The sequence below is a fragment of the Camelus dromedarius genome, chromosome 9 (genome assembly GCF_036321535.1).
Source record: "Camelus dromedarius isolate mCamDro1 chromosome 9, mCamDro1.pat, whole genome shotgun sequence".
NCBI classification, from domain to species: Eukaryota; Metazoa; Chordata; class Mammalia; order Artiodactyla; family Camelidae; genus Camelus; species Camelus dromedarius.
In genome coordinates, this window is record NC_087444.1 from 70816962 (window position 1) to 70840668 (window position 23707).

At 40.4% G+C, this 23707-nt stretch overlaps 1 protein-coding gene across 1 annotated transcript in view; it reads left to right on the forward strand.

The window, feature by feature from the left end:
- Nucleotides 1-23707, forward strand: part of ZNF227 (zinc finger protein 227) — a 38199-nt gene that overhangs the window by 11054 nt on the left and 3438 nt on the right. Inside the window, exons 7-11 of the mRNA XM_064490012.1 lie at nt 2586-4712; nt 15863-15989; nt 19302-19362; nt 22060-22183; nt 22876-22959. Coding sequence (XP_064346082.1) covers nt 2586-4712; nt 15863-15989; nt 19302-19362; nt 22060-22183; nt 22876-22959 — 2523 coding nt within the window. The remainder of the gene's footprint in view (nt 1-2585; nt 4713-15862; nt 15990-19301; nt 19363-22059; nt 22184-22875; nt 22960-23707) is intronic.

Sequence of the window (23707 nt, forward strand, 5' to 3'; positions counted from 1 at the left end):
TCCTGGGCTTAGAGCACACGAATGTGATTAAGTGGATAATTTCAGAACTTTGTCTTCCTGTGAACTTCTAACGTACTTATGATCTTTTAGACATCTTCATATAAGTAAAGATTCACACTTACTAACCATAGAAGATAAAAGCTGTTTACAGTTATCAGAATGTATAACTACATTATCAAAAATTATCAATACCACGGAATAGAGAAACAAAGTCCTACTGGGTAGCACAGAGAACTATATTCAGTGGCTTGCAGTAACCTGTGATGAAAAAGAACATATTTACATGTATACCTGAATCACTGTGCTGTATACCAGAAATTAATACAATATTGTAAATCAACTATATTTCAACAAAAAATTTACAAAAGATTACCAACATCAATGTGCCAGGCATTACAATTCATCGGTTCTCAGGTAGCAATTTCAAGTCAGCTGCTTATGAGTGAAAACTGCCTCATCCGTGCAGCTGGTGTCCCACTGGTACCTCAGCACCCAGGACCTAGGCGGTCATGTAACATACACGGTAGCTGTGCGTAGATTCCGATTGGGTATTTCCAGAAGTCAGAAGACACTGGCATATGTGGAGATGAAGAGTCCTGGTTAGGAAAGAAAATTACAGAATTTCTAAGTAAGTTCTCCAGTGTAACTTGCATCCTAGTGGGATGAACTAGTTGATGTCACAGGTGACACAAGCCTGTTACATGTTGCAGAGCGTTCTGATCCCAAACCTCCAAGATTCACCCCAACTTCACAGATTAAGGGCACAGTCCTCCACAAGACTGCCCCCCGAAACTTCAGGCCCCAGCTGGGGTTCCCTTCTGACCCAGCTGGCTATAGATTTGTGGGTTCTGATGATAGTTGGCTAGAATGGCTCACAGAACTCAGGGAAGTGCTCTGCTTAAAGTTAACCATATCATTATAGCAAACAGTACAAATTGGAACTGGCAAAAGGAAGATGCATAGGGTGAGGTCTGGGGGAGTTCCCTCCCTTCTGCCTCTTGTAAGGACCCTTGTGATCAGTTTGGGCCCATCCAGAGAATCCAGGGTAACCTCATCTCAAGATCCTCAAAGCAATCAAATCTGAAGTCCCTTTTGCATGTTAACTTACTGTTAATTAACTGGACAATTAATATGTTAATTGTATAATTAGCTGTACAATTAATATGTTAATCGCACAGTTAACTGCACAATAAATATGTTAATTGTACATTGACATAGTCACAGGTTCCAGGGAATAGGGCACGGGCATCCTGAGGGCATTGGATTCGCCTGCCTCACCCAGAAACCTGCACGTACCTGTTGAGACTGTTCCAGTGTGTATTTGAATGTAACTTTCCGTTTAAGCAAATGAATCATTAAGGACTTGGTACCCCCATCCACACTTCAAGCCAGTGGCTTCCATGCATTTTTAACTACGCTCCTCAATAAGGAATACTTCACATCTCACCCCAACATAAATACAATGTATGGGCATATTTGTGTGTGTGTCTACAGCTGAAACAAGCATCTCCTATAGTGGTACCCTTTCCACTTGTAATGCACACTTCATGTTTGTATTCTTTTAATTTTTCTTTTCACGTGTCACAAGGTCGGGAATGGGTTTCACAGTTCACTCATACATGCCAGCAAGTTAAAAAATTCTGTCACAGTGGGGCTAAAGCAATGAAAAAAAGGGCATGTCTTCCTCGTGTCTTTTCCATTCTGATGGGTCTAAAAAGACGAGCACAAATGAGGAAGGCTGGAGGGAAGCAGAGAGTAAGTGCTGCAGGGGAAGATAAAGCAGAATAAGGCAGAGGGGAAGGTGAAGGTGTGTGCAGCTGGGGAGGAATGACTTTCTGCTGGGTGAGGAGGACGGCCCCCCTGCCTTGACTGACATGTGCGTAGAGAGACCTGCAGGGAGTGAGAGGAAAGGCCAGCTTTGCAGCCCTCTGGGAGGAAGCTTTCCCAGCGGAAGATGACTCTTCCCTCTCTCTCACTTCATGGCTGCCTTTGAGAGTCTGGACGGTGCCCTGTTTCTTTCCTTTGCCCAAGTGCTTTCTCAGCCACAGAAGATGAGTTTTTCCCTTTTCCACTTCTTTCAACAGAGACCTAAATTACTACCAGGTTTAGAACAATGAATGTAATTATTCCAACCACTTCCCAAGTTTTCTCTGGGAATATCCTATCTACAAGGACCTAAAATACCTTCGTAGGCCCATAGTCTGAGCTTTTGGGACCTAACTGGGTAGAAGCCCACTTGTCCTAAGCCCGCTAAGGAGAAGGTGAGTAGGCTTTTCATTGATGTTGTTGTAGGTTGGAATGTGGGTTGTCTTGGTTGCAGCCATCTGGTTTCAGCCTTAGAGCCCAGGTATTAAACTGTTAGACTTACGGTTCTCAGTGGGTCACATGTACAGAAGAGTCTGTTGACTGCATTCTTTGCTTCCACTTGTACAGAAAAGCATAACAAAACGATAAATGGTGTTATACAGACATGTCCCTTCCCCTGGCCTATTAAGGCCTTATCTCCTGGCCTAAGTGTGAAATCCTGATACTTCTGAACAAAGCATTTACTTGTCCTGGTCTCTGAATATTGCCTTTTCTCGTAGGCAACAGGAATCAAAATGAGATGGAGAATCCGCGAAAAGCTGCGTTAAAATACATTTCATGGGAAGAGCCATCCTGCTGGCAAATCTGGAAACAGGTTGCAAGTGATTTAACCAGGGGTCTTTACTGGAAGAGTTCCCCATTACTACAGGGCGATTCTGTTCAGGTTTCTGAAAATGGGAACCATGTAATGAATCGTAAAGGAAATAACTCCATTTGCCTTGAAAATCAAGAGTTTTTGGTGTTGAGAACACAGGATTCTCGTGTGAACACCTACCTGAGTGAGTCGCAGAATCAGAGTAGAGCTGAGCACATCAACAGGAAAAATGACCTGCGTGTGTGTGAAGGCTTCATGAGGAAACCACCACTCAGTGAGCCCGCTGAAACTGACACGGACCAGAAACCCTCCAAACGTAACGGATGTGGCAGGAGCCTTGGTGACGGCTTCACTCGGCACTGCCCCTTTGGAGAGAGGCTCCGTCCATGCAGAGAGTGTGGGAAAGGCTTCAGTCATCGCTCGGTGCTGCCAGCTCACCAGAAAGTTCACACAGGAGAGAGATGGCCCTGTCAGAGCTCACACCTTCAGACATGTCTGAGGATTCCCCGAGGAGAGAAAGTCGATGAATGTCATGAATCAGGTGACTGTTTCAGTAAGACGTCTTTTTATCCTCATCAGTCTCATCATATGGGAGAGAAGTCATATCGGTGTGGCAGTTGTGGCAAAGGGTTCAGTAGCAGCACGGGGCTTACCGTCCACTACAGAACGCACACGGGAGAGAAGCCTTACAAATGTGAAGAGTGTGGTAAATGCTTCAGTCAGAGTTCAAATTTTCAGTGCCATCAGAGAGTCCACACAGAAGAAAAACCATACAAATGTGAAGAGTGTGGGAAGGGCTTCGGCTGGAGCGTTAATCTTCGTGTTCATCAGAGGGTCCACAGGGGTGAGAAACCCTATAAATGTGGGGAGTGTGGGAAGGGTTTCACTCAGGCCGCACATTATCACATCCATCGGCGGGTCCACACTGGGGAGAAACCTTACAAATGTGATGTCTGTGGCAAGGGCTTCAGTCACAATTCCCCTTTAATATGCCACCGGAGGGTCCACACCGGAGAGAAACCCTACAAATGTGAGGTGTGTGGGAAAGGCTTCACCCGGAATACCGATCTTCACATCCATTTCAGAGTCCACACGGGAGAGAAGCCCTACAAATGTAAGGAGTGCGGGAAGGGCTTCAGTCAGGCTTCCAATCTTCAGGTCCATCAGAACGTCCACACCGGGGAGAAACGATTCAAATGCGAAACGTGTGGGAAGGGCTTCAGCCAGTCGTCAAAGCTTCAGACCCATCAGAGAGTCCACACCGGAGAGAAGCCATACAAATGTGACGTGTGTGGTAAGGACTTCAGTTACAGTTCAAATCTTAAACTGCACCAAGTGATCCACACCGGAGAAAAACCATATAAATGTGAGGAGTGCGGGAAGGGCTTCAGCTGGAGGTCAAATCTTCACGCACATCAGAGAGTCCACTCAGGAGAGAAACCCTACAGATGTAAGGAGTGTGATAAGGGCTTCAGTCAGGCCATAGATTTTCGGGTCCATCAGAGAGTCCACACTGGAGAGAAACCCTACAAATGTGAGGTGTGTGGGAAGGGCTTCAGTCAGTCCTCTGGTCTGCAGTCCCACCAGAGAGTCCACACTGGGGAAAAGCCGTACAAATGTGATGTCTGTGGAAAGGGTTTTAGATACAGTTCACAGTTTATATACCATCAGAGAGGCCACACTGGCGAGAAACCGTACAAATGTGAAGAGTGTGGGAAAGGCTTCGGCAGGAGTTTGAATCTTCGCCATCACCAGAGGGTCCACACGGGAGAGAAACCCCATAAGTGTGAGGAATGTGGGAAGGCCTTCAGTCTCCCCTCAAATCTTCGAGTCCATCTGAGTGTTCACACTCGGGAGAAACTATTTAAATGTGAGGTGTGTGGTAAGGGCTTTAATCAGAGTTCACGTCTTCAAGCCCATCGGAGAGTCCACACTGGAGAAAAACCATACAAGTGTGATGTCTGTGGTAAGGACTTCAGTCACCGTTCCCGCCTCACGTACCATCAGAAAGTCCATACTGGCAAGAATCTTTAAAAATCAGAAACATGTTATTGACTTCGGTCAGGATGCATGTCTTCAAGCTTTTGGTGATTCCATGCTGGTGATAAACTCTATAATAAAGTATTGAGGGTGGAGAGGGATTTCTTCAGATGGAATCTTTCTAACAAATCCATTAAAATGACATAGACCCATACATTGTAACAGAAGAATTAAGTTGTAACCCTCCTGGTAAGATCCACTTGATATAAATCATCTTTCAAAGTGAATATATGCCTGAAAATAATGTGTGATAAGGCTATTTGCTGTATACTAGCTAGGTTTTTGGGGAATTAAGGGGATTATTTTTCCTTCAGCTTCCATTTTATACTTACTTACAGTGACCGTTATTTTTACTAAAGCTGTAAAACTATGAAAAATGAATAAAATTACTGACAAAATTTCCAGTAGCCAAGAATTCATAATATGATCACTTCATTCCGTATGGTAGATTGGATTAAAATTAAAGAATAGATCCCCAGAGATGAATCTTTGATCCTCAGAAGTAAATATCTGTCTACTGTAGATGTATATGAAGGGATGTTCATTGCATCATTGTTTATAATAGCAAACATAGAAATAATCAGTTGGATTGCCAAAGTATTTTATGATTTATTGACCCAGTGGATCTCTATACGGACATCAAATGAGAGAAGGTAAATTTGCATTACGTATGTTGGAAGATGCCCAGGACACATTCACCTGGAAAAACACAAAGCATGGGATTTTCGCGTGGTCTCATTTAAAAAAAAAAAAAAGCTTATGTAGATGTTTATTTCTGGTTATTTCTAAATGATGAGAGTTTGCTTCTTATATATTTTTTACCTCTTTTTAACTTTCTTGTCTTGAAAAAATTTAAAACTTCCCAAAAGTTGTAAAAATTATATAAAATCTCTCATATACCCTTTACTCAGATTCACCAGTTAACATGTTTGAGTCGTTCTCTTTTTGTGTATGAATGTGTATACATGCACGTGCATATTGACATATTTTTCTTTAACCACAAGTATGTTCCAGACCTCTTACCCTTTGCATCTAAATACTTAAGTGTGTGTATCTTAGAACAAGGATATTTACTTAACATACCTACATCAGGAAAATTGAATTTTGATACACAACATTATCTAACATACAGACCTTACTGAAATTTTATCAGTTGTCCTGATAATATGTTTATCACACATTTTCCTGGTCTAGAATCCAGTTAATGATTATATATTTCACATAGACTCCTTTATTCTGGTTTAGAACTCATTCTTTGTCTTTAATGACCTTGATTAAAAATTTTTTTTGCTTGTTCTTTTTTTTAATTGAAGTATAGTCAGTTTACAATGTGTTAATTTCTGGTGTACAGCATAGTGTTTCAGTTATACATACACTTTTTCATATTCTTTCTCATAGGCCAATACAAGATATTGAATGTAGTTCCCTGTGCTATACAGTAGACCCTTGTTTATCTGTTTAAGTTACTATCTGCAAATCCCTAACTCCCAACTTATCCCTCCACCCCTCCCCTTCCCCCCAGTAACCATAGCTTGTTTTCTGTCTGAGTCTGTTTCTCTTTTGTAAATAAGTTCATTTGTGCCATTTTTTTAGATTCCACATGTAAGTGATAGACCTTGGTATTTTTGAATGTCACTTAACTTGGATTTTTCTAAGGTTTTCTCCTTACTGGATTTAAATTGTACATTTTTGGGTACAAGGATTCCATAAGTGAAATGTCCTTGGCGTATCATGTTAAGGAAACATGATATGTTTGTCCCGTTGTAAGTGAGGTTAATGTGGTTAACTTGATTAAGGTAGACATGAACTGGGGCTTTCCACTGTAGAGTTACCATTTTTGCCTTTGTAATTAATCATTTGTGAGGAGATAATTTTCTGGTTCCTCAAATGGCTTGTTTTTACGAATATTCCTATTCTAGTTTAAGCATCCATTGTAAAACCTAGCCTAAATAGATTATTACTGATGGTTACAAATGGGTGATGTTTCTGCCTTCCTCATTCCCTCAACATTTGTTAGCAGACATCTGTCTATTATTCACTTTTTGTAAGTTTGAGCATGTCTCTCACTCTCTGATACAATACGATATTCCGTATGCATCTTGTACCCCACTGCCCCAGCCAGGGGGTTTGCTCTTTCTTTGAGAGCCCTGGTTCCTTATGATGGGGACTGGTGTTTAGAAAGATCTGAGTAATGGATGTGCTCATTTTCACTCCTGTGGGCAGAGAGATGATAGGCAGGCAGACAGGTGGGTAGAGAGGGAGGTACATATGTCAAAAGAACAAATCATGAGTTCATACTTTAACCACCAGTAATTCCTCATTCAACATCAGTGTTCATCCTAGCCTCCCCCAAACTGCAAATTCATTCTCCAAGAATCAGAAATGTGGCTCCCAATATTATCCACATATACCAGCTAGGACTTCACAGGAAGAGAAAATGGAGTATTGGACAGCTGATGCCAGAAATGATTGTTGAATGGCATAGCTCCCCTCAATCCCCCAACTAAAACTTTTCCCATCGTTATGGCATTAACTCTTTTTTTTTCAATTGAACTACAGTCAATTTCTGGTGTACAGCACAATGTCCCAGTCCTGCTTATACATACATTCATTTTCATTTTTTTCCATTAAAGGTTATTACAAGATAATTGCTATACAGAAGAAACTTTTTTTTAAAATCTATTTTTATATATAGTGGCTAACATTTGTAAATCTCAAACTCCCAAATTTATCTCTTCCCACCCCCTTTCCCCAGTAACCATAAGATTGTTTACTATGTCTGGGAGTCTGTTTCTGTTTTGTAGATGAGTTCATGGTGTCCTTTTTTGATTCCACATATGAGTGATATCATAGGTATTCTTTCTCTTTCTGGCTTCACTTAGAATGACGATCTGTAAGTCCATCCATGCTGCTGCAAATGGCGTTATTTTATTTTTTATGGCTGAGTAGTATTCTATTCATTCTCTCTCTCTCTCTCTCTCTCTCTCTCTCTCTCTCTCTCTCTCTCTCTCTCCATATGTATGTGTATATACATTTTCTTTATCCAGTCATCTGTTGATGGACATTTAGATATTTTCCATGTCTTGGCTGCTGTAAACAGTGCTGCTATGAACATTGGGGGGGGTGTTTGCAAATTATAGTTTTCTCTGGATATATGCTCAGGAGTGGGATTGCTGGGTCATATGGTAAGTCTATTTTTAGTTATTTAAGGAACCTCCATATTGTCCTCCATAGCAGCTGCACAGTTTACATTCCCACCAACAGTGTAGGAGGTCTCATCTTGATTTCTAAAAAAATTTGCTGAGATTTTGATGGGAAGTGTGTTAGACGATTTGGTATCTTAATTTAAGTCTTCCAATCCATGGACATGGTGTAGATCTCTGTTTAGGTCTTTTATTTCATCAGTGATTTTTTGAGTTTCAGTACACATATGTTGCCTGTGTTTTGTTAAATCTATATTTAAGTATTTTCTGAAATTTTTGTTCTTTGTAGCTTCTTTATAATAGAGTGTCTGCAAACGGAGACAATTATTTCTTTTTTTCCAATGTGTTTTTGTTGTTTGTTTTTTCCTTATAGTAATGTCTGGACCCTCCAGAAAGCTATTGAATGGGAATATTGAAAGCAGACATCTTTGCCTTTTTCCTCATCCTAGGGGAAAACATTTAGTCTTTTAAGTGTTATATTAACCTTAGGCTTTTGTAAATGCCTTTTATGCCGTTAAGGAGAGTCCTTTTATCCCTGGTTTGCTGAAAAATTTTCATCATGAATGTATGTTAAATTTTCTCAAGAGTTTTTTTCTGCGTCTGTTAAATGGTTATATAGTTTTTCTTCTTTAGACTATTACTATAGTAAATTACATTAATTTTCAAATATTGGAACAACATTGCATTCCTCGGATAAACCCACTTGATCATGATGTATTATTATTTTCAAATATTGTATTCTACTTAATATTTGTTGAGGGATTTTGCATCTATGTTCATGAGGGATGTTGGCCTGTAGTCTTTCTTCATGTAATGTCTTTTTCTTATTTTGGTAACAAGGTAATGCTGGCCTCATAAAATGAGTTGAGAAGTGTTTTATTCTGTTCTCTCAAAATGCTTTTGTAGAATTGTTTTTTTTTTCTTTTAATGATTGGTAGATGTAAGCAATCTAGGCCTGGTTTTGTTGTTGTTGTTTTAGAAATTTTTAAAACTTGAATTCAGAATGGGTACAGAAATACTCTGGCTATTTATTTTTCCTTGAATGAGTTTTGGAAGTTTGTGCTCTTTTAAGGAATTTGTCCTTTCACCCACGTTGTCACATGTGGCACAACACTGTTTACAGTATCCTTTTAATTATCCTTATTTATATTGAATTATCTTACTATCCTTTTAGGATCTGTAATCATATCTTTCTTTCAGTCCTGCAATTGGTAAATTTCTATTTTATTATAGTTCTTTTCAAAGCTTACTGCTTTTTCTCTATTGTTGTTCTTTCAGTTCCAGTGATTTCTGCTTTCCCTCTTTATTATCTCCTTCCTTCTTTTCCTGAATACCATTATTAGAACTCACTTGAAGTTCCTGCTATGGACTTTTGTTCATTTTTTCCCTCCCCAGCATTAGCTCCCTTATCCATGCCTATGTTCCCTCCTCACTCGGTTGTGTTACCCAGCTCTCTGGGGGTTATAGAGAACTCTGTTTTGCCAGGTGTTTAAACTACAGGAATTATTGCTACATTCAGCCCCTCATTCCAGTTATACTTGAAAATACATTTTTAAAATACATCTTAACCCATTAAAGTTAAACTGCTTTGAGAGTTGTAGAGTTGACACCAGTGAAAATGATGGAGTAGGTAGTTCCAAGGGCCCAACCTCCATAGAAACAACAAAATCAACAACTGTCAGAATCTGCTTCTTTGGAACTCTGGAAAAATAGCCAAAGGTTCACAACAACTCAGTGAATGTTGAATAGAGAAAACAGCAACTTTAAAATGGTAGAAAGGCTTTGTGGTATTTTTACGTGCCTTTGCTTCACCCTTCTCTCCAGATCAGTGATGGTCTTGAAAGTGACAGCCTACATTCCCAGTGTAGGACCCTTATCCTTGGCTTCTAAGGAAGCAGAGCTGAACTTGTTCTCCAAGAACTGTGTTTGTCTGTTTTGAACTCTTTGGGAGCTGGCTGGAGGACTAATGCAAGGTTTCTGATTCTGTTTCACCTAACTTAGAAGTTTCTCATAGTGGAAAAGCAGCTAAATGGAGACTTCCTTGAAACATCAAAAGGCAGATGAACAAACCACTGCCATCTGTGGTAAGAGATTACAGTTGAGGCAAACAATAGATGAGCTGAAAGCCTGGGAGGAAAATCTGGAGAGAGATTCTGTGGGAGAAGTAGGGCATTGAAAAGCTCTGTGTATACTGGGGAATTTAGAAAGCCATGAGTATGCCTTTCATGTCTTCAGAAATGACCTGTTAAGCCTCTAAGCTTTTACCTGTGGCTGATCTTTGGCTACCAGTGAAACAAGAGGTGAAAGCTAAGGCAGGGTTGTAAATGGTTTGGCTAAGTGTGAAAGGAGGGTTCCAATACAGAGCCATTAGCTAAAGACTGGGAGTATTTTTTTTCTTTTATTTCTTTTTCTTCCCTTCCTCCTCCTCCTTGTCCTCCTTCTCTTCGCCCTCCATATCCTCTTCCTCCTCTTCCTGCTTCTCTACCCAGATATTCCAGGAAATCTCTATTAGCACTGTAGCTGAACAGAAACTAAAAGAACAGTGACTTTAGAGACCACATAAGACAGTTTTTAAAAGAGTTTAGAAAAGTCATTATGTTTATTCCTATTCTACTGTAACAACATACCACAAACATGGGTGGCTTAAAACACAGAAATTTGTTCTCTCATATTCGGGAGGCTAGATGTTTAATCAAGGTGTCAGCAGGGCCGTGCTCTCCATCCTCATGTCTTACTACCTTCTGGTGGTGGCCATTGATCCTGGTTCCTTGGCTTTCAGCTGCATCACTCTAATCTCTGTCTCTGTAGTCACATGATGTTCTCCCTGTGTATTGTTCTAGTCACATGGCATTTTCCTCTCCTTACAAGGACACCAGTCATATTGGATTATGGTACACTTAACTTGATTATATCAAGTTGCCCAATAAGGTCACATTCACAAATACTGGAGGTTAGGACTTCAGTGTATCTTTTGATGGCACACAAGCCCTTAACAGTCACTTAAAAACAAATCATTGCAACCCACAGCAAGCAATAAAAAACAAGTGGAAGAATCTGATTTCAAGAAATAGCACATTATAATATTCAACAGAAAATTACACAATGTGAAAAGAAACAAAAAATATGAACCATCCACAGGAGAAAATCCAAATTATCCCCAATGAGGTACAGATATTGAGCTTACTTGAGAAAGATTTTAAATCAACTGTCTTAAATATTCTCAAAGTACTAAAATCCATGGACAAAGAATACACAGAAACCAGGAGAATGTTCTCTGAACAAATAGAGAATATCAGTAGATGAAAATTATAAAAAGGAAAAAAATTCTGGGGCTGAAAAACCTTTTTTTTTTTTTCCTGGAAAAAATACTAGAGGGCTTCCACATCAGATTCTTCAGCAGGCAGAAGAATTGGTGAACTAAAAGATAGGTTAATTGAAATTATTTAGTCTGAGGAATGGAAAGAAAAATAAACAGAGCCTAAGAGTACACCATTAAACATACCAACATATGCATAATGAGAGTCTCATAGGAGAGGAAGGAGAGAAAGAGGCAAAAAGAACATTTGAAGAAATAATGATCAAAAATGTCACAAAATATATGATATAAATCTACACATCTAAGGTCAAGAGGGATAAATGCAAAGAGATCCACACCAAGACATTTTAATCAAACCGTCAAAAGCCAAAGCCAAAGCATCTTGAAAGCAAGAGGGATTATGACTCATCATGTACAAGGGATCTACGATCCAATTAACAATTAAAAAGGAAAAACCTATAGTTCTCCTGTATAGGAAAAGACATGATTCTTCCCCACTGTTTGTTTCCTCCCTGTGAGTCTCCTTTACTACTCACATAGAACACATTCCTTCTGACACTTCTGGTCACCAAATGTGTGGAGGTTTTTGCCCCCAGCAAGCACTCTCCTGTGACACCAGCTGGGTGTCCTACAATTTAGCTCAATTCTGACACTATTTACCAGGAGATAGCATCAGAGCCCACAGGTTAAGGGCTCAGTTCCACAAGTCTGTTCCCAGCCCACTTCTAATGCCAGTTGCAAATTGTAGGTTCCCAGGTTACCAATAACTTCTGTCTGATTTGGCTACAAATTGGAGATTCCCATAATCTCCTTTCAGTTTCAATTAATTTGCTAGAGTGGCTCACATAACTCAGGGAAACACTAACATTTACCAGTTTATTAAAAGTATATAATAAAGGACACAGATGAACAACCAGATGAAGAGATACAGAGGGCAAGGTATATGGAAAGGGGAACAAAGATTCCATGCCCTCTCTTGGCAAGTGACTTTCCCTGAAATTCCACCTGTTCACCAACCTGGAACTTTCCAAACCCTGTCCTTTTGGGATTTTTATGGGAGCTTCTTCACTTAGGCATGACCAATCATTATTTCAATTTTCAGCCCTTCTGCCTTCTTAAGAGAATGGGGAGTGGAGCTGAAATCCCAAGCTTCTAATCATGGCTTGTACTTTCTGGTGATCAACCCTTACTTAGGAGCTGTCCAGGTGCCCAGCCAGAGTTGCGTTTTAGATTAAAAGACACTTCTATCATCCAGGGAATTACAAGAATTTCAGGAGCTCTGTGTCAGGAACTGTAGTTAGAGACTAAATATTAAAACAAAAGATGCTCCTAGTGCTCTTAACACTTAGGAACCTACAAAGGTTTCAGGAGCTCTGTACCAGGAACTGTGGGCAGAGCCCAATACACAGTTTTTATTATCTCAACCAATTTCTCATCAGAAACCATGGAATTCACAAGGCAGTGGGGATGATATACTTAAAGTACCAAAAGAAAAAAAAAACCTGTTAACAAGGAATCCTATACCTGGCAAAACAATCCTTCAAAAATAAAGGAGAAATTAAGACACTCCCAGATAAACAAATGCTGAAGGAGTTCATTGCTAGTAGACCTGCCCTACAAGAAATACTAAAGTGATTCATTCAGGTAAAAGTGAAAGGACACTCAGACAGTATCTTGAAGCCATATGACTAGTAAAGAACACTGGTAATGCAACTATGTAGATAAGTTTAGATAAAGTAACTACATAGGTAAATATTACAAAAGCCAGTATTACTTTATTTTGGTTTGTTACTTCTATATGATTTAAAAGAAAATTCATAAACAATACTTATAAGTCTATGTTAATGGGTATGCAATGTATAAAAATGAAATTTGTGACAACAAAAATCTAAAGGAAAAAGAGGTGTGTGGGAACATAGTTTTTCTGTACTATTGAAGACTGGCAGGTATTCATTCAAAATAAGCTATAATACATTTAAGAGGTTAAATGAAACCTCAGAGTAACTACCAAGAAAATAACTTTAAAACATGCAGATGAAGAAATGAGGAGGAAGTAAAAATGATGTATTTTTTAAAAACAATTAAAATTTAAAAAGGCATTAATGGAGGAATCAAGCAACAAAAAGATGACATATGGAAAACCAGTAGCAAAATGGCAGGGATAATCTTCCTGATCAAGAATTAATTTAATGTGAGTGGGTTATACTTTCCAATTAAAAAGCAGAGATTGGCAAAATGAATAAAACATGATTCAACTGTATACTGTCTGCAAGAGACTCATTTTAAAGCCAAAGTTGTATCTAGATTGAGTGTATATAAATTTGTATATGGATTGTATATAGATTTGTATACAGATTGAGTGAAAGGATGGAAAAAGATATTCCATGCAAATTGTAAACAAAGGAGATCTGGCATGGTTACACTAATATCAGATAAAATAGGCTTTATGTAAAAAACTTTATGAGACAAAGAAGTATATGGTATATCCTTAAAGGGTTAATCTATGGAGATACAACAACTATAGACATTATGCACCTAGCAACAGAGTCCTAAAATGTGTGAAGTGGAAATTGACAGAAATGAAGGGGAAAATAGTTCTATAATAAAATTTTGAGACCTCACCAGCTCCACTTTCAATAACACATACAACAACCAGATCAATAAGGAAATAAAGAATTTGAAAGCACTATAAACCAAACACATAACAGATGTATACACAGTACTCCACCTAAAAATCAGCATAATACACATTTCTCTCAAATGGACACAGAATACTGAACAAGATAGACCATATATTAGGTCACAAAACAAGTCTCGATACATTTAAAAAGAAATCATACAAAGTATATTCTCTGACCACAGTGGAACTAAATTAGACTCCATAGAAGGAGAAAACTGGAAAATTCACAAATATGTGGAATATAAACACCACACTTGTAAAAGCCAGTGGGGCAAGAAAAAAATCACAGGGAAATTATGAAGGACTTTGAGATGAAAACAGGTCCACAGCAGTTAGTAAGTTCTTAGGGCTGTATTTTCTACATAAAAGATGGTTTATCCATCTTTATTTCCTAAAATTTACTCAAGCCTGGAAGGTGGGGCAGTTGTTTCTGTGGCTTCTCTGGCTGTTCTTCCACCTCCATCGTCCAGGCCACCATGACTGCCTCTCCTGTCTGTCCTGCGACTGGCTCTGCTGCACTTTATCCCTGACTCTGGCTGGAGCCATGTCCCACACTAACCCAGATGTAATTGTAATGTGATTATTATCACATATGAATAGAAGTCTGGGGAAACTCATCAATGAATTCAGTAAAGTTGTAGGATACAAAATTAATGTACAGAAATCTCTTGCATTTCTATACACTAACAATGAAATATCAGAAAGAGAAATTAAGGAAAAATCTAATTTACCATCACATCAAAAAGAATAAAATACCTAGGAATAAACCTACCTAAGGAGGCAAAAGACCTGTGCTCTGAAAACTATAAGACACTGATGAAAGAAATTGAGGATGACACAACGGATGGAAAGATATATTGTGTTCTTAGATTGGAAGAATCAATACTGTTAAAATGACCATACTACCTAAGACAATCTACAGATTCAGTGCAATTCCTATCAAATTACCAATGGCATTTTTCACAGAACTGGGACAAAATTTTTGAAAAATTTGTATGGAAACACAAAAGACTCTGAATAGCATAAACAATCTTGAGAAAGAAAAACAGAGCTAGAGGAATCATGCTGCCTGACTTCAAACTATACTATGAAGTAATCAAAACAGTGTGATACTGGCACAAAAAGATACATAGATCAATGAAACAAGATAGAAAGCCCAGAAATAAACTTGCATTTATGGTCAATTAATCTATCTAATCTATGGCCAATTGCACACTGAATAGACTGCAGTGTAGTGTCAACATAACTTTTGTATGCTCTAGGAAACAAAAATTCATGTGATGCATTTTATTGTGATATTTGCTTTATTGCAGTGGTCTGGAATTGAATCTGAAATATTTCTGAGGTATGCCTATATTCTAGGCTTTTCTTTTTAAAATTACAGTATTTCTTTTACTTCTTGCCAATGCCTCTTCTTTCATTTGCCAGAAAACCCCAGATTTCAAGTGAGCAATTTAAACAAATAAGAGTGTGAAACTTTTTAAATCTGTCCTGTTGTTGGATCAAAGGTTACTTTTTCTTTTCACGAGTCTCTAGCACTTAGAATAAATGACTCAAGCCCGAAAAAACTATCGGGGGTCTAGCTGCATTCAGGCACAAGTAAAGTAAAGCAAAAGCATCAAGCCAAGTTTGGTAGACTTTCGTCAGCTTTAGTTCCAGTACAGCCACATTTACTTTTCAGTCACACTTATTTGTAATGTGGTTTAAGAAGAAAAAAAAAAGGGAAGAAAGGAAAAATAAACAAACAGCAAAATCAAGCTCTAATAGCGCCTGTAGACTGAACCGAACCATCTACATATGTCTAAAAAAAAAGTGGCACTTTCTTGCCGAGGATTCTGGGAAGTGTAGTCCACGAGGGCCGGGTAGTCAGGGCCACTTCCGCTCTCCAAGGGAGGAGCTGTAGCCCTTGTTTCCGCTCAGGAATTCTGGGAAATATGGTCCAGGTGCAGCTAAGAGTCCGGGCACTTCCGCTACAGGAGAGGGAGGCCGGCGTTATCAGTACCTGCTGGGAGGTGAGTCGGTTTCTGGAACCTGCGTCGCTTCGAGCCTGCCTGGGCGTGGGAACTGCAGGTACCACTCTCGCCCTTGGGGAATAGAAGCCGCGGAGGGCAGGGGCGACAATTTTGGTCACTTTGGTGTTTAGGGCGGCTGGCGGGCGGCGGTCGTAGTCTCCGTTTTGAGAGTCTCTGGGACGCAGGTTTTCCCTCGCCTCCCCCATCTTCCGCACGCTCTGTCGTTTTTTTAGGGATTATATCCAAGTAGAGTTATTTAATTTCTCCGTTTCTCTTCTATAAAGTGGAGTTAATGTAGTACCTTACTAGTAGGCGTGAGGTGAGATTTACGTGACGTAAATGGATGTAAAAATGCTTAGAACCGGGCAGCGGCACATGCTGAAAGGCGGTCGGTTGTTCCTAGTCTTTTATGTCTCTCCGAGAAGCACTCAGTACCTGAAAGCCTCTGTGAGCCCGCACTGGGTTCTGAGCTCCAGTTGCAGAGCCACTGGCTCGTCTCTGACCCCTGCGGAAAGAGGGGGTTTTCGTGGATTCCTAATGACTCCCTGCAACCCCGCCTCCCCCCCCCCCCTTTTTTAATGGAAAGAGTGGGTCTCACCCCCTAGCTGGTGCCTGGGGATGTCAGCTGTGATTTATCCTGGACGAGAGATATGGTTGTAATATCTTCTAGCCTCCTTTCCGTTCTCCACCTTGACTTCTCAAAAAGGGCGCAGAGAGGATGGAGTGACCCTTGACGCCAGGTAATTGTCCCAACGTGAGAGCATTTATCGTGTTATTTCTGCTCTCAAGTGAGCAAGACTTCCTTCACTATCAGGTTTTTTTCTACTGGACAAGTATTCAAATATTTATAGAGTAAATGGGATGAGACGTGTCGGTGAATGAGTAATAATAATTTGTTAACATACTGAATGCTAAATACTCTTCTACAGGCTTCATATGCATTAATTACCATGATCTTCACGACAGAGATACTGTTAGTATCTGTATTTTACAGATGAGAACATTAATAGTTGAAGAATTTAAGTTGTTTTCCCAAAGCCGAACAACAGGGAAGAGACAGAACTGGGAATCTGAACACAGGCAGCCTGAGTTCTTGACCTTTAAGCCATACTCTTGAAACTGCAGGACCCTTGGGGGCTTCTCAAGGTTGTTATTATGTACCAGGCACTGAGCCAAGGCTTTCCCCCACTGTTTTTAAACTTGAGATGTAATTTACATATCATAAGATTTCCCCCCTTTAAAATATACAACTCACTGTTTTTTAGTATGTTCACAAGGTTTTGCAGCCATCACCATTGTCTAATTCCAGAACGTTTTTGTCACCCCCAAAATGCCCCTGAGCCATCACCTCCCACCTGCTGCACTCCCAGCCCCTGACAACCACTAATTTACTCTCTGTCCTTGTGGACTTGCCTAGTCATGGCTACTGGACTTGCTCACTTAATCTCCAAAGCACCCTTATAAATTGTTACCTGTTATGGCCACTACAGCCTTGTTCATTTAAGTGAGGCAGACTGTCGGACTTTTGTTTAAAATGAAGGAGAAAAAATAGCAGTCATATTTTAAAACGGTTTTTCTTTACTACTGTCAGTGTGGGAGAGGACATGGGCCATTGAGACTCTTCTGGCTGCATGAGGAAAATTCACAAGTACTCACGTCTTTTACAAAACCAGATGCTGATATCAATGAAGTATCATTAGAGAAGAACAAATGACCAATTAATAAAGCCAGTCAGAACTATGGGCTTGTTGGAGATAGAGGTGAATTTCTGAAGACAAAGCAGTGTACAGTCTCTGAAATCTGGATGTTGTAAAAGCCCCCTTTGTTGGAAAGGATGGTAGAAGATGTTTGCAAGGACAGTTTTAGGATGCATAATATCACCTTCTTTTCTGCAGATACAGTGAGATCAGTTTTAAGTTTCTGTCTACTCACACATTTGACCCTCATAGCAATCCTGTAGGGAAGCACTGTTTTTTTGTTTGCTTGTTTGTTTGTTTTTTTAATGGAGGTACAGGGGATTGAACCTAGGACCTTGTGCATGCTAAGCATGCGCTCTACCACTGAGCTATACTGCTTCCCCTGACCCTGCCAGAAGCACTGTTCTTATTTTGCAGATGACAGCTTTGAGGCATAGGGAGGTTAATTAACTTAAGCAGAGTTAGTAGCAGCGTAAGAAAAACTCAGTCTTCCTCCTGCTTTTCTCCTTTATTCTTACACTGCTAGCCCATTCACCACATTTCTTTTTTTCCCTTAATTTTATACTATTATTATTTTTAATGGCGGTACTGGGGATTGAACTCAGGACCTTGTGATGCTAAGTAGCACTCTACTGCTGAGCTATAACCAGCCCCCTTCACCACATTTCTGACACCAGATGTGGATGGTTTCCTGCCCCCCACACCAGGCAATTCTGCTTTACCAGCTGGGTGCCCTACAATGTAACTCAATTCTAACACTATCTACTTGGGTATAGCTTCAGATCCCACAGGCGAAGGACTCAGTCCCACAAGATTGCCCTCCCCCACTTCAGGTGCCATTCATAAGTAGTAGGTCCCCAGGTGACTTCCGTCTTCTGACTTGGCTACAGATCAGAGGTTCCCATGACTCCTCCCCTTTGGATTTGATTGTTTGCTGGTATGTTCACAGAGCTCAGAGAAACACCTACTTAACATTTACCAAGTTGTTAAAGGATATGTTAAGGTTACAGAGCCAGATGAAAAGAGCTACCTAAGGCGAGGTCTGGGAGGGCGGGTCCCAAGCACGGGCGCGTCAGTCCCTCCTGGTGTGTGCATGTACTCACCCACCTGGAAGCTTCCGGAACCCCATACTATTGGAGTTTTATGGAGGCTTCCTCCGTAGGCGGAATCAAATGTTAACTCCATTTTCAGCCCCCTCCCCTCTCTGGAGAATGGTGGGGTGGTGAGGCTGAAAAATTCCAAGCTTCAAATCATGGTTTGGCCGTCCCGGTGACCAGCCCCCATCCAGGAGCCCATCAAGAGTCACCTCATTAGAACAAAAACACCCCTCCACCCCCAGGAAATCACAAGGGCTTCTGGGGCCCTGAGTCAGGAACTGGAGGCAAAAACCAATAGATGATTTCCCAGTTGCTTTACCATGATTGACCTGTTGGCCCCAGAGTCTACTCTTATAGCCAGTATATTCCACTGCCCTTTCATTTTCCCTGATACCGAGGATAAGAATAAGGATCCTGAACCCTGGAGACCACAAGGGACTCGTGTGTGAGCCCTGCTGCCTAGACCTGAGCAGAGTGTCCACTGCACAGGGGCCCCTGGCTGGGGGGCTAGTGACTTACACACGGCAGGCACGTGGGCTTGGACCTCCGTCTCATGGCTTCTTTCTCCTTCGCCAGCTGTGCCTTCCCAGGACTCTGCGCTTCCACAGAAGGGGCAAGAAAAATGACCAAATGTCAGGTGAGTTGATGTTTATCTCTTAAGATTACATCTCTTTTCTCAAAGATGAGACACATCTTTTTTCTCTTCCAGGGGAAGGATAAAGGAAGAGAACAGGTGTCTGTTATGTGCCAGTTACTTGCTTCTTTGTTGGTTCTAGTTATTGTTTTTGCTTTTAGTTTTTGTTTCATATTATTATCATCTTCATTTCACAAATAACAGTACAGAAATTCACAGAGACCAAGAAATTTTAAAAGCCCAACTTAATACATTGCCTGTGAATCAGCTATACTTGATATAATTACAATCACAGTATACGTACACTTTTCAGTTTTATTTTTTCATCTAATGTTATCACTTGAGTTTTTTATGATTCAGTATTCTTCTATGAATTGTCTCAGAAGGGTTTTGATTTTTTTTTTGTCTGACATTTCAGAAGCTCCACTTCCTCATACAGACTGTTGTGCCTCTGAGCAAATTTTGTTTTGATTCATAACACTTGCACAGGGCTTTTAGAAATGAAATATAATTTACTTAAAAAAATGACACAGATCCTAAGTGTCAGATCAGTGACAGTTGTAGGCCCCATTTTGAAAGTTGTGTAATTGCATTAGCCCACTACCCAAAACAGAAATAGAACATTTACTTTACCTTCCAGAGTTCTCTCCTGTCTCTTTCAAGTCAGTTTCTTACCCCTGGAGGGCATCAACTGTTCTGATCTGTCATTGCATCATTAGATTTCCTTGTTTTCAAATTAAATATCATCAGTGAAATCATACTGTATGTACTCTTGTGTCTGGCTTTTCACTCAGCATAATGTTTTTGAGATTCATCTATGCTGTTGCTTGTGTCAGTAATTCAGATCTTTATCCTATTCCATTTTCTGAATGTATCAAAGTGTGCTTATCCTTTTGAAGGAGCTTTGAGTTGTTTACAGCTTTTAATTGTTATGCATAAAGCTTCTTTGAGCATTCTGGGCTGGTCTTATGGACATATATTTTTGTATCTCTTGGGTAAATATCTCGAAGTGGAACAACTGGGTTTGTAGGTGAATATAAACTGTTTTCCAGACTGGTTGTACCATTTTACAACCCATCAGCGGTGCATAAAGGTTTCAGCTTGCTCCTTTGCCGCCATTTGCTGCTGTAGATTTTTATTTTAGCCATTCTAATAAAATGACATCTCACCGTGACTGTGACTTGTATTTCCCTCATGATAAATGACGTTGGATGCTTTTTCATGTGTTTTTGCCATTGGCAGATCCTTTTTGAAAAGTTTATTGAAGTCATTTGCCTGTAAAATTTGACTTCTACTTTTTATTATTAAGGAGTTCCTTATATTTTTGGAGTTCAAGTCCCTTGTCAGATATATGTACTGTGAATAATTTTTTTCCATTCTGTGGTTTGTCTATTTGTTTTCTTAATTGTGCCTTTAAAAGTCATTTCTGAGGTGAAATTTACATATAACTTACATATAATAAATGTATTCAATCACTTTTGACAAATATGCATACCTGCGTGACCATTGTCACAATCCAAGTGTAGATCTCCATCATCAGAAAGGTTCTCTGAATACCAAATGTTATCACTTATATGTGGAATCTAAAAAAAAAAAGACACAAATAGACTTGTTTACAAAACAGAGACAGACTCACAGACATAGAAAACAAACTTGTGGTTACCAGGGAGCAAAGGGGGTGGGAAGGGTTAAATTGGGAGTTCGAGATTTTCAAATACTACTATATGTAAAATAGATAAACAACAAGGTCTTATTGTATAGCACAGAGAACTATATTCAGTATCTTGTAGTAATCTATAATGAAAATATATGTATATATACGTATGACTGAAGCATTATGTTGTACACCAGAAATTGACACAACATTGTAAACTGACTATATGTCGATTTAAAAAAATAATAAAATCACAAAAAAAGGTTGTCTGGTGCCCCTTCCCAGTTAATCACAATCCCATATCCCCAGCTGTAGGCAACAACTGATTTACTTTATGTCACTGTAGGTGCGATTCATCTCTTCTTGCATTTCATGCTGATGGAATTCTACAGTGTGTACTTTCTGTGCCTGGCTTCATCTGTTCTTCATGATGTTTGTGAACACGTGTCAACAGTTTGCTTCTTATTGCTGCATAGTACTTTGTTGCATGGGTATACCACAGCTTAGTTATTCATTCACCTGTTGATGGACATTTTTGATTGTGGTAAAATATATATAGAAAGTACCATTTTAAGTGTACAGTTCGGTGGCATTAGGTACATTCACTGTTGGGCTACTGTCACCACCACCCATCTCTAGAACTCTTTTTCATCATCTCAAAGTGAAATTCCATACCCATTAAACAGTCATTCCCTACCCTCCTCTCGCCCAGTCTCTGGCAACCATCATTTTACTTTCTGTCTCTGTGTATTTGACTACTCTAGTCTATCTCATGTAAGTGGAATCATCCACGTAATCCTTTTGTGACTGGCTTGTTTCAAACTTCATCCATCTGACCAGGATTTTAAATCAGCCATCATAAATAGTTAATTCTAGCATACAGGATTGATATGCGAGGTGGAGAAGAGGAGGAAACAACATAAGGTAGACTCAAGGCCCTCAGAATCCAGAACAGCTTCCCACCCATCCTTTCCACCCACTCAGTGCTGCCCCTTCCCAGTGGCCGCTGATCAGAAGATTGAAGTTGTATGTGCTTCATGTTGTAGGAGGTGACATTCAGTGATGTAGCTGTGACCTTCACCAGGGAGGAGCTGGGGCTGTTGGACTCTGCCCAGAGGGAGCTGCACCGAGATGTGATGCTGGAGAACTTCCGGAACCTGCTGTCAGTGGGTGAGGACAGGTGCCTGCTGTGATTCAGTGTCAGCCCCCAGGAGTGGCTTTGTATCCTTGGTTTCAAATGTTTAAGACTTTGGGGCTCTTGAAATGCTTCCCTGGGGCGTGGGTACAGCTCAGGGGTGGAGCACATGCTTAGCATGCATGAGGTCCTGGGTTCAATCCCCAGTACCTCCATTAACAAAAATTTTAAAATAAAAACATTTTTTAAATTAAAAAAGTTTAAAAAAGAAGTGCTTCACTGAATCTAGGGGCCTGAACATCCTAATTCCTGTGGAATATCTCATCTATACCTTGTCTGTTTTTTCAAATTGTATTTGTGACATCTTGGTGGGGTTTAAAATCAGTGAGTGGATTGCATCAATATTGCATTTAATGCAATAGGACAGAAATAGCATAGCTTCTTGTCAGGAACTGCGTATAGTGCAACAAAAATTGTGAGTAAAAGACAGGAAAGGAGAAGAGGTAGGAGCAGATGATGGTTAGGATCAGGTCATTTGATCCCTTGACTCAGTGATGTGCATCTGTGTGTTTGCATACTGGGTCACAGCATAAAAGGTGTTTATTACAATGGGTCACCATCAGAATTTGGAAAAATACTACTTAGCCGCATGAAGATCATTACATTGGAATGAAAATTTTTGCCTTTAATGCGTTCACCTTATACATGTGCCACTTCTTTTTCACAGGCCATCCATCCTTCAGGTTAGGGTTGATATTACAGGTCGGGAGAGAGGAGAAGCTTTGGACGATGGAGACAGAAATCCAAGGAGGTGGGTGTTCAAGAGAGAACTGTGCAGGTGTGAGTCCTTGCAGCTCACAGAGTGGATGATGAGGCAGTGTGATGAAAGAATTATTTCAGAACACTGGTAATCTCCTGTTGGATGTCTAGCCTAATTTTAATTTCTGTGCTGCTTGTATTTGCCATCTATTGCCGAAGGGCAAATTACTCTTAAACCTAGCAGTTAAAACTACAGGCATTAGGCCGCTCTCACCTTCTGAGATGGACTGCATTCTGCCTACGGAATGTGTAGCTCTCTAAATAAACTTGCTTTCACTTAAAAACAAAGAGTACAGGCATCACGGATTCTGTGTCAGGAACCTGAGGGCAGCTCAGCTGGGGGGTCCTGGCTCAGGGTCTCGGGGAGCGGTTGTGAGGGAGGTGGCCAGGACTGCAGTTCTCTAAAGGCTTCAGGGGCCTGAAGGATCTGCTTCCAAGAAGGGCTCATTCCCAGGGTTATTGACAGAAGGCCCCAGTCCTTCCCCGGCTGTTGGCAGGAGACCTCAGTTCCTTGCCACGTGGGCGTCTCCCTGGGGCTGCCTGAGTGTCCTCAAAACATGGCAGCCGGTTTCCCCAAGCTAATCGCACCCAAGGGAGTGGGAGGCAGAGACCACAAGGCCTTTTGTGACATAACCTTGGAAGTGACACACCATCACTTCTGCCATATTCCATTGGCTTCGCAGACCAATACTGAAATATTGTGGAGGGGACTTCAGTAGGGTGTGGGTATCAGGAGGGAG